The sequence below is a fragment of the Tachypleus tridentatus genome, chromosome 3, assembly GCF_004210375.1.
Source record: "Tachypleus tridentatus isolate NWPU-2018 chromosome 3, ASM421037v1, whole genome shotgun sequence".
In the NCBI taxonomy this organism is placed as follows: domain Eukaryota; kingdom Metazoa; phylum Arthropoda; class Merostomata; order Xiphosura; family Limulidae; genus Tachypleus; species Tachypleus tridentatus.
In genome coordinates, this window is record NC_134827.1 from 67,970,655 (window position 1) to 67,983,025 (window position 12,371).

The 12,371-nt window shown below is 28.7% G+C and overlaps 1 protein-coding gene across 1 annotated transcript in view; it reads left to right on the forward strand.

Annotated features, from left to right (window-relative positions):
• Positions 1-12,371, forward strand: part of LOC143245891 (serine/threonine-protein kinase ATR-like) — a 107,006-nt gene that overhangs the window by 69,163 nt on the left and 25,472 nt on the right. The window contains exons 16-21 of the mRNA XM_076492144.1: positions 2,058-2,171; positions 3,381-3,575; positions 4,019-4,195; positions 5,528-5,620; positions 7,207-7,364; positions 10,891-11,010. Coding sequence (XP_076348259.1) covers positions 2,058-2,171; positions 3,381-3,575; positions 4,019-4,195; positions 5,528-5,620; positions 7,207-7,364; positions 10,891-11,010 — 857 coding nt within the window. The remainder of the gene's footprint in view (positions 1-2,057; positions 2,172-3,380; positions 3,576-4,018; positions 4,196-5,527; positions 5,621-7,206; positions 7,365-10,890; positions 11,011-12,371) is intronic.

Genomic DNA, 12,371 nt, shown 5'->3' on the forward strand with positions numbered 1-12,371 from the left:
TGTAACAAATTCCCACTAAAAGCTTTTATTCCTGTATATCCACTAACAGAAACCCAAATGGATTCATTTTCTTTGCTGTTATCTTTGGTATTCTTAACTTCAACAGGGTGTAACTCATTTTCCATATAAAGCCAGTCCTCCCCTCCTCTTGTATTCTCTATTCCTATTAAATAGTTTGTAACCCTTTCATGATGACAAGAAAAACCCACTTGAAGTAAACTGTATTCTCAAAATGGCTGGTATGGGTATTAGAACTTTCATTAAAATAAAGTTCTAATACCCATACCAGCTGTCTTGAGAATACATTTTACTTCAAGTGGGTTTATTTTGATTAAAGTTCTAATACCTGTACCAGCCATCTTTAGAATACTGCCTGTAACCCTATATTTTTATAGTTCTAGCATTAAAATAGTAACAGTTAGTCTTATTGTTATAACTTCTGTATGTATTTGCTGGCCTACACTTTTCTCTGCCTCTTTTTTTTTTTTAATTTTGTTTTTCTTGTTCTAGTTTTAATTTCCCTTGCAGCTAAGTTAATGGTTTTAAGAAAAAAGCCAGCTACTTTCCTACTTTATTGCAGACGTTCCATTTCAAAAAGTTCCCTCTTCCAATTGAACTGATCCCAGAAATCCAACCAGTGAACATCCTTACATACTATCCTAAGTTTAGCATTTAACCTTGGTGACCTACTTAGAACTTCACCCCCACAGTTAATTCTAGGTAGTATTCCTGACAAAATTATATTATGACCTTTTTCTTTACGTCTTTATCAACCTTTTGTATTTATTAATTAGTTCCTGTGACCTACCTTTCTCTGCATCATTAGCTCCAATATGCACCACAAAAACTGCATCTCTGCTAGCCCCCTTGTTATATTTGGGTGGCATGATCTAATTAGTTCCTCCCTGTTTACCTTACAGACTTCTGTGTACGTGTCTACCCAGTGTATCACCTATAACTATAACCTTTTTATTTACATCCTTTTCTGATTCTTTCTTCCTTCCCTCCAATAGTTCTTCATCTGCAGAAACCAAGGGCTGAGATCTACTGCTTCATGGAGTAGGCTTATTCTATTTAATTTGCTACTATTTATTGTAATAGAACTGTATTAACTTCCTCCAAGTCACTTTTAGCTGATGTATCCCTTGAGTGTGAAGGCCTAAGCTCCTTCTGAAATTCTACTGCTATTTCCAAAACCCCACACTTCTCTTTATCTGTTGGCTGTACTTTAACTATGATTGCCTCTGACATTTCCTCCAAGCTACAAACTTTACATAAAAATAGCTAATCTTCATTATTGTCTTCCTTGAAAGTATATACTAAAATTCTCAAATAAAATTCTCCCACCCATTACACCTAAGAAATTGTAAATACCTAATTTCTACTCTAGTCTTAACCATTGTTTTTATACTTGTAGCCTGAAAATAAATACTCAGTATGAAATACTAGTAGCCTATTTTTAGTGTTGTTATTGTTAAGCCTAACATTTGAGATTTTTTTTTTTTGTCACTACTGTCTTTACACTAAAGTAGTGAGGTTTATCTTTAATTGTGTAGAACATAATAATTTATTAGAACTAACAGTATTTGTAACATTGATAACAAAGTGTATTTAGCCTGATTTGTGTTGTAAACTACCTATATCTATAATATGAATTAAATTAATGGATCTAAGACCAAGTAAAAAAATTAATACTAAGACAGTTGGAGACAATAAACTAGTTTTTAAATCGTATTTATTTAATAAAACAATATATTTTTTTCGGTTTTACAAGTTATCAGTTAGTTGAAAGGTACACAAGTCTGAAGTACCATTACACATACTAAGCCTATTTTATCAATCTTGTAAAGTTTACATCACTAAAATCTTAAAACTTTGACCATTATACTTTTATTTACTAATGTCTTGGATGTAACTAGGGCTCTATGTAGAAAAGGTGCTTGTTGTACTAGCAGAAACATCAACAGAATATTAGCATAGTTTTTAATAACATTTTACAATGTTCCAGTTTAATGAAATTGCAAATATTTACTTACACATTTGTGTTAATATTCCAGTTTCTCATGGAAGCTATGCTTGAATGTTGCAGCCAAGGATCAGTTGAAGTGTTGTTTATTTTAAACGAATTTGTCAGTATTTTTGGCTATCCAAATACCAGGACATTTTTGTCAGTAAGGATCTATTCATTTCTAGTTTCTTTGTAACATACTTGTGTTTCAGACAGACTAAATTTGTTTGCTCAAATGCATGCTTTCCTGCTTTGGCTCTTTTTAGTTTTTTTACTCCAAGTTTTTAATGATTCACTTTCAATTACATATATCAAACTTTGACTTTACTAATAAATATATAATGAGAAAAAGTGTTGAAATTAATTATAGATTTTCAATTTTTAGTGAGATTCAATTCAGAATATTTTCAAAACATTGCCTAATGATATTCCATTCTCATATTTAGAAGTTGTATTAATTAACACAAAGTAAACATTATGTGTTTATTGCAGACCCTTGTCTGCACCAATTTTATGGTGAGACATAAAATTCTCACCTTTTGTGAGAATGTAACAAAAAGGTTACTTGAAGTAACCTTTCTCTTACTTCATTCTTAGTAAGAGAATACTAGGACATTTTTGTCAGTAAGGATCTATTCATTTTTTTGTAATTCATTCAGAATTACAACAAATCCTGTAATTATATTACAAGGATAATATAATAATCAATTTATTATATTCTTAAAATATAATAGAATATTTTAATAAAATATTATTAAAAATACTGTTTAATAAACAGTACATTAAACACCGATGAAAGTGTCGGTTGTTTAACAAATGACAATATTTGTTGTCATTCAGAATCACAACAAATTACAAGTATCATTTGTTTAACTGATACTTAGATAGGATAATCAATAAGTACCCTGTAGTTTATTATAATCATAAAATATTTAATTCAGTAAATTGCTACCAATTTATTACTTTTATTTGTTTAATAGTTCTATTTTTTCACAATACTGTACATTAAGTTTAGAATTCTTTTAATTTACTGAAACCTTAGCTTCTGTATGTTCAAGCATAAAAAGTACTTATCACTTTAAAATACATATTTTATATTATATTATATTATATATTATTTTTATTTTATATTAAATACATATTTAAAATACATATATTTTTTTACCTGTTACATAGGTAAAGATCAAAGTATTTAGTAGCTCATGTTTATAATGTATTGTTTATTGAAAGTGTAAAACAAGCATATAAATATGTATGTTAGTCTTTGGTTTAAAATGGGAAAGGCTGTATATGTAGTTTTAAAACTGAAATATATACATTGTTATCACTGTTAGAAATCACATGTACATCCATGTTGCTTTTTGAATAATAGAGCACTTTACGCTACATGTTGCCTCCACTTGCTACTAAAGCTTCTCCTGAAGCTTCAATGTTGCTGAAAGTACTGGCCAAACAGATGAGAATGCAGAAGCAAGAACTCTTAATGAACCATTTTAAATACATATTTTCATACCTTGTTCGTCACTGCTCTAAAGAAGAAATGGAAAAAGCACTCACCTATGTTCAAGTAAGTACTACTTGCATTCAACTTTGGCTTATATTTGCTATTACTTAACCATATAATTGTGTATTTATACAGCACTTTATTAAAAACAAACAATACTAATACACTTTTAACATAATACTGGTATTTGGTAAATTTAATTCGTATGACAATGTTTAGAAGTAAGATGTTTATGGGAGAAGGAAGGTCAAAGTTTGTAGTCTCTCAATACTGTATGTTATTTTATATCTGCAGGTCCATACATTATTTACATTTTTGACTCAATTAATTAAAGACTTAGAATTAAAGTTTCCGTTGTTTTTTTTCACATATTATTATATGGGAAAGCATGGGATTCGCTTCAGTAGATTTTTGTAAAAACTTGCACCTCTGTGAGATATATGGTATTAATTTAATAAAATCTAATTTAAACTGACTTTGATTATAACAGAATTTCTTATTTTTAGACTGAGACTAATATTGAGATAGGCAGCTTGTTGAGATGTGATTACCAGAGAATACATAATGAATTACTTCTTCACATCAGCACTCACTATGAACAAGTCTTTAGTGGACTTGCAATGTTGGCATGGAAAGATGAAAGTTATGATGGAACAAAGCCTATTACAAAACCAGAAGATATGGTAATGGCTACAGTTGAAATTTGAAATACTTAAAAAAGTTGCATTACATATCTACAACAAATAAAAAATCTGATTCTGTGCTGTAAAATGTAAATTTTGGGCAAATATCTCAATAAAGATAAATAAAAACTGGCATGCTGTATCAAGCTATTATAAGTTTAGTTGGCATTTCTTTTGGTAGTATCTTGACTGAGATTTTTCCCTGTATCTCCTTTTTGTGGACAGTTAATGTTGAATTGTTAGTTAAAATAAACATTATGGCCATTCAAAGTAAATGGAATTGTTAATATTAAGTGAAGAAGTATCAGTAATAACCACCTGTTTAATATATTTACTTTTTAGTAAAATTCTAATTTCCTGAGAGCTAATTGAATTAGTAAAAACTATTTAAATATTTAAAAAGAAACCTGAAGTTTTAGAACTTCATCTAATTAATATAAATTAAAAAAAACAAGTATTTGTGAATGTTTGGTGTGTAAAAAACGTTTCTAAATCTTTGAAAACGTTAAAAAATGAAACATCTAGGAGAATTCACATCTAGTGTACTTTGATGACAATTTTGTTTTAAATCTTTACATTATAAACTAAAATATTTGCACTTTTTTTTAATACAGTACATTATGCAGAATATATTAAAAGCATGCAGCCATGTATGGAAAGTAATAAATTTAAAAGGCTGGCTGAATAAAGTGTGAATTGAGAATCACCTTGAATATTAATATTTCTCAAAAACTTGAGACTTGAAGTATCCAGAAATATTCCAAATGATTGTTTTTGAGTAAAATTTGTCAGTTATTTACTCTTGATGAGTCAGATTGGTCAGTTACTTGTATCTGACTTTAAAAATTCTGGTATTTATACAAGGAAATTATAAGTTAACATAACATAAGTTTAGCATTGTTCAGAGTAAAGTATTTACAGCAGTGGTGCACAAACTTTTTGAGTCAGGGGCCACAAACAGACTTCTCGTAACTGTAATATGGACATCTTTCTCAAGTAAAGCAATTTTAATAATTACAAGCTACTGGAATTGTGAGCTCGCAATCTTTTATGAGAATTAAAGTTGTCAGAAGTATATTTACCTAAGAATTATATACTTAAACATTATATTACAGCAATTATTGTAATATTGTATATGTAGGAAATAAGTACCAGGTATAATTTTTACAACACAACTAAAAGTAGAGTAAGAAACATAACCAGAGCAAATAGCTTCATTAATAAAATAAGTTGGTATTTGTTATAACTTTTGTGAAGAGGAATTGAAATTCATTCTTAAATCAGTAAAAAGTTATTATAACCTTTAATTGATTGCTTTATTTTAATCCATAGGCCAAATTTTTACAGCCACGACTTTTGGGTTTTCTTGCTTTCTTTGATTCCCAGTTGCTTAATGCAAATTTTCCATTAGAGGAAAAGAAACTAGTAGGTGTTTTATTATATGATAATTAGGAAATTTAAATTTATTGCTTGAAAGTTTTGTAATTCATTTGTATATTTTATTTTATTTATCTTAAAAGAAAGTAAAATCAGTTCCATAAAATTCTATGTATATCACATGTTTGTTTATGATTGGTTTTCTAAGTTAAACTATTGTTATCATTATTTAGTAAAGAAAAAAAAAACATGTTTGTTTATGATTGGTTTTCTAAGTTAAACTATTGTTATCATTTATCATTATTTAGTAAAAAAAAACAACTTTATAATCTTAAAGTCATATTGAAAATATGAAAGTGAAATTTATGTAAATAATTATTTATGAAAGAACAAAGTATCCCTGTATGAATAATACAGGCTTGGCATTGCCCAGTGGTTAGCTTGTCGGGTCCAGGGTTTGGCATATAATGCTACTGAACATTCTTCATGCTTTCAGTTGTGAGTTTGTTGTGAAAGTAACAGTGAATCCCATTATTTGACTCGTACAGTTGGACAAAGCTCTTATGGTTGAAAGTAAAAGTCTGTATGTTAGTAAGGTGCTGTTCCAGTTATGTATCATTTATCCTAAGAATTGTCGAAACTGATGTAATCATCCAAAATAGTAACTATAGGTTGTACGTTATAAGAACTAGAGTTGATCATGCTGGATGAAGGTGATGAAGTTAACCATCTTAGCTCCAATAAAAGAACGAGCTCTTTCTTCATCGTTATCCTCCCATGAATTTATCATAGGAAAAAAAAATTATAGACTTAATACTGAATGGAACACAGTTATCTATTCACAGAAAATATAGTTTAATTTTGTAGGATATTTGGATATGTTATTTTTAGAGTTAATTAGAGTATGGTGCATGTTTTGTCACTAATGGTCAGTACTCTGGTATGTACCATTTACCCATAGAAGTGTTTCTTGAATATGGTTTGTGCTTTATATATGGGGAACCAATCAGCTTCATACTGTAGTATTAGGCTTACATTTAATTATTTCCTACCTCTAAATACATTAAATACAAGGATTGATAAGCTTGCCTGTAGGAACAACACATCCAAATATTGGACAATATTTTGAGTAGTTACATAATTGTATTCCATCCTGTTTAACTAATTGTGGACATTAATGAAATATTAAGAAATTTTGTTGGTTTCTAAGGTTTTTTAAAGAACTGACTTGCTAGTATTAAACTTAGTGATACAACATCAATGAATTTTTTGTAGTTTTGCAAACATTAAATGTTTGTTATTCTGTATAGAGATTGTAGCAGTTTCTCTTAAGTGTATCGAGTTTTAAAATGTAAACTGTAGCTGCAACATCCCTATCTTTATATCATCAGAAATTTCATTTAATTACTGTTGTTGGACAGGTTTATTTTAAACAAACGTAAGAAGTTTTACCAGTGTCACTGTATGACACTTATGTGCTTAATTTTTGGTAGTATATATTTGAGTTTTCATGTTTAAAACCTGGACACTTTTTTTCATAAAACAAAAAATCTAGAATTTTACAACTGCTCAAAATTCATTAAATACATAAAGAGAACTTTTATATCTAAAACTAATTTTCTCACTTATTTTAGGCATTAGGAAGTTTAAATTCTATTATGGAGCTAATGGGTCCAAAGCACATTACTGCAGTGAGGATGAAAGTGATGGCTACTCTAAAGATAGCTATTCGTTTTACTGAGGAAGATTTCCCTCAAATTTGTACTCAAGCCTGGAACACTTTTGTTCATAAGTATATTTTCTTTACTTTGCAATTGCAAGAAAAGTAACTTTTAATTAATCTACTTATCTAATGAAATTTCTTAACTTAAACATATTTCTTTATAATTTTATTGATTCCATAGGGTCTTGAAAATGGTAAAAGTGTAGAAAACTCTAAAAACAATTTTGAAAATAATATTCTTTCATTGTGTCTAATATTTTATAAATATTTCTTTAATAATGTCTACTTTGATTTGATGTGGTTTGTTGTCTTAAGTGTTTATGATCTTTGTAGACTTATCTTTCACATCTATTGGGAGTGTGTACTCGTGACTAGTCAGTATTGCATTGCATTGTGCAGGGAATATTATGACTTTTATTAACCCTTTTCAGATGGGTCACATGTCAAAGGCCATTTTATTACATTTATTAAGTTGCGTTCAAAATTTTATTGAAATACAGTTTTATGAACTTATCTCTATTTCTGGTATCAAACTGTAGATTATAATTCAAATTTTGATATTATACAGTATTTAATTTTGTAGTTTAAAAGTAAGTATTAAACAAATACACCAAAACTTCAATTTTTTATATGTTCTGTGTTGTGTTGAATGTAGCACTGGTTCAAATTAAATGTTTGTGATGTAAAAACACAACGTCTGTAGATGTACCAACTAGGAACTCAAATGGATAAGCTAAAATATAAAAAAAAACTTTTATCCTTTTAATTTTCTAAACTATAACAATATTTGTTGAATAGTACCTTTTCATTTTGAGAAATGGTCCTGTATATACAGTTACTTCTATATATGATCTGAAAAAACAATCAGAAGCTTAGAATATTTTTTTAATGATTTTCCTAGCCATTTTCAAATGTGATGGTGTCTTCTCTTTCTTTCGAAACAAACCTTCATGCTGCTAATTTGAGTCTTTAGCCTGTTCTAGATTTCCTGTTTTATTTGATACAAATACAGTTTAGTTTTTAAACTTGATAAATTATAATGGAATTCTATGTTATCAGTATAGTAATTTATAATTGTTTGATTGTTCTAATGTACATATAAAACATCAAAAAAGAAAATTTTGTTTCATAACCTCCACATGGGACATTTCTGAAGGCTTAGCAAGCTAAGACAAACAGCAATGAGGACATAGGTTGTAACTAAAACTGATAATTGTTTGCTTACTTTGTTATTTACTGCTCTACGTTTTGAGATAAATTAGTAAGAAAATTTGTTTTTCAATAGTAATGTTCTATATAAATATACAATTTATAATAATTGTATATGACTGTATTTTACCAAATACTAGTCCACTAAAATGCAGCCAAGATAGGTCACTTTGTAAAACCTGAAGGTCAGTTTTATATTATTGGATACATTAACATTAGCAAACATGCACTGTGGCATTGTAACTTCTGAATTGTTAGCCAAACAGGCAGAAAAGTCAATATTATGAAAATAGTAAATCTATATAAATGTATAATGTCATGAGATTTAAGCAGTTGTGTCTAAACATTTATGTTTTATAATCTGTAGTCATTCTTGAGTAAAAAAAAAGCATAATTTATATTGGTTTTGTATTTTTATATGGTGATTATGAAATTGGTCAAATCGACTGAATCCATGTAGAAATTCGTTAATGGACATGAAATAAAATATTTCTTCTTAAGAAACATTTGGTAAAGCTAACTAGATGTTATAAGGATTTCTCATGTGAAATTTTAATTTAGAAGTTAATTGAATTTTGATATGTATCAAATTTATGATATTTGCCAACAAAATTGATACACACAATTTTCTTAACACAAATATATTTTTATATACAAACAAAAACAAAAACAATAACTACAGTTTATGATAGTAGCTATTGCAAATATTAGTCAATATACAAGAATTTTTAAAAACTTATAAACTATACTGACTTTTCTATCTGTCTAGAACTGAATATTGTATTGACAGTCCAGGTCCATGACAAGCAAGTTAATTTTGAGTTGATATTGTTGCACTTTGCTTAAGCTAGCCAGTTGTTTATTTTTGGATGGCTTGACATTGCTTACAAGCTGATTGTTTATCAACAAAGATATTCAATGTCTGAAGTTAATTTACTGAAGTTGAATGATTTGTAGTGGTTGAAATCTGTAAACTTTCCTGGCAATCTTAAATGTAAAAAATCTGTCTTTTTAGTTGTGTATGAAGGTTAGGATCAGTCTACTTATCTCGTTGTCATAATGTGAAAGTAAGATTCCATCTGTCTATCTCATCTCCTCAGTAACTATTAACTCATTTGACCCATGTATTCTTCACTGACCATGACACAAAGTTTTAGTGTCTTACATTCAATATTTTATGAAACTAATTTTTGTTTATGTTGTACCAATTAATGTAGCATATAAGCTTAGCTAATAATCCATGCTTTAACAGTATACGTTTTAAGCTTTTACTTTTACAAGACAATGTTAACTTAAATTCTGAATTTCCCTTAGTATGACACACATTATGTATTTTTGCTAAGTATCTTGTCATCTTTATTTTTTTCACAATTCTTTGAAAAATTAAGAAATTAAACATTCGTTACTCACTATACAATTGTTATTGCTCAGGCAAACCATATTTTTTATTGTCTTCAATTTTGCATGATAACAGAGATATAAATAGAAAACCCCTTTTACCACACCTACCTGTCACACCCTCTCTTTCAAGATATGTTAATAGTTCTCTTGTACATTTAACTACATACTACCTATAAACAATAGGAAATTAAGGTTTTTATGTGTCAAATGATATATTACATTCTGTTCTTATCAGGTATATGTAAATTTCAGGTTTTTATTTACAGTTACCAGGTCAGCCAAAATGACTGATCGCATTTTGAGTTAGGGTAGCGAAAATAACAGATGAAATGTAAATAGTTACTGGAAACAAACATTTAAAATGTCTATAAAAGGTTTTGGGGATGACACAAAGGAAATTTGGAATTTTTGAGATTTAGAAAAGTATTTTAATCTCAACATAAAAATTACTTTGCAAATGGACTGATCCATATATTCACTGACAAATCTTTACTCTAGTTTATTGAAAATACTTCACTAAAAATATTTTTTTGTTTGTGTAACACTTATAACATTAACTGAAAACTGCCAAACTATGGGAAGATATGCACACTATTATTTAAGGTTAGAAGTATTATGTCAAAAGAGATTTTAAATGAGTACAAAGAGGACACATGGTTGGTCAAATTGACCGAGCCCATGTTGAAAGAGTTAAAAGTTAAGAATCTATAACATCTTTAGGACCAAAATAGAAATTGTCCATTTTTGTTATCAGTTCTCACTCAAAATCTGGTTTTCATAAGTGCTGTTTATGTGCATTACATGTTTATGTTTTTGTTTTAGTTTTTTATTAGCATATTTATAATATGGCATCCTAATTTCAGTTTTCATAAAATATCATGGTTTTAGGGATTTGGTCATAGTTGCATGTTCAGGCATATGAAAGTATGACTAATCATTAAAAATTATATAATACAGAATTTAACCTTTTGTTTCTTTGTGTCAGTGTGGAATTGCAATCTCTTGGATCCCTTCTTAACCAGGTGATGACTGCTTTACTGCCCCTTCTTCAGTTTCACCCACAAGGAGTTGCTGCTATATTCCACTTTTTAGTTGTTGAAAACAGGTATGTATGAAGTTCATATTTATTTATGTTATTCTTTTTTACAACTTTAGATTATTGGTTAATATGCTTGACTTTTTCATATGCCTGTCCACCATTTGTTACTAGAAATAAAAATCATGCTTTACACTTTGAGGCTGTGCATGCATTGTAAGCATGACAACCAAATCATACTGAGTAGTCAGACAAGAGTTAGCAGTGGATTTTGATAACTAGTTGTTTTTCCTCAAAATTGTCAGTTAAAAAATTGTGGGTGTCTAGTGCAGATGGCCAATGAATAAGTTTCTGTGAATATCTTAAAACAAAAACAAAGCATCTGTGCTAGAGACACAAATCAAGATCAACATTTTTGTAGGTGCAATTAAAGCTTTCATAAATATATTCATGTTTTTTTGTACTAAAACAATTTTAGTAATACACATTATGAAAATATAATATTGATGATATATCTACTAGTGCACTTTACCTTTGAGGATTATATTCTGTTATATCTTTATAAGATAAATGTTTAATATTCTCTCTTTCTTCTATGATAGAGCAATTCTGTACAAACATTTTTTTTATATCTAATAAAAGAGCATTTAACTGATGGTTGGTATGAATTAATAACAGATCTGCACTTTAGAGCAATGTATGATTGCTTAAAAATTTAATGCTAGACATTATATTAAATTTTTATAGTAAAGAGCAATTTCCTGTTGATCTGATGATTGTTCAGAATCATGGTGAGGTAAACAATTCTTGTCACATACTTAAAAGTAAAGAGCACTCTCACTCTCTATTAATGTTAGAGGACCTTTACATCTTTCAGAGTCAAATACACTCAAAGATCTGATTTACAGGTCTTGTTGCATCCTTTAGAACAAAGTTCCTCTTACATTTTTCTGAGCCACAAACAATTTCATGAAGATGTAATAATATAAGCCCTACTGCATCTTTCAGAGCAAAAAACATTTTAATGAGGATATGATGCTATGTATCCCATTGCATCCTTTTACCCTATTCACTGAGGTATTTTTACAGTGCATAACACGAGGGTTTAGTGTCATACATTAAAATGTTTATTAAATAACTTTGTGGTTATGTTATACCAATTAGAATAGCATAAAATATTAGCTAATAATCTATATTTTAATAGCATATAAGTTTTAAGTTCTTAACTCTATAAGGTAATATTTGAAAAAATACAGAATTTTCCCTATCCTGTCATCATCCTTTAAAAAAGTATGAAATTGTACATAAACTATTCTCCATAAAATTGTCATTGCTCAGGTAAACCACTTTTATTATAGTCCTCAACGTTGTTTGGTTACAGAGTTATCAAATATAAAATCAGACCCATTCTGCCACACCCACCCATCACA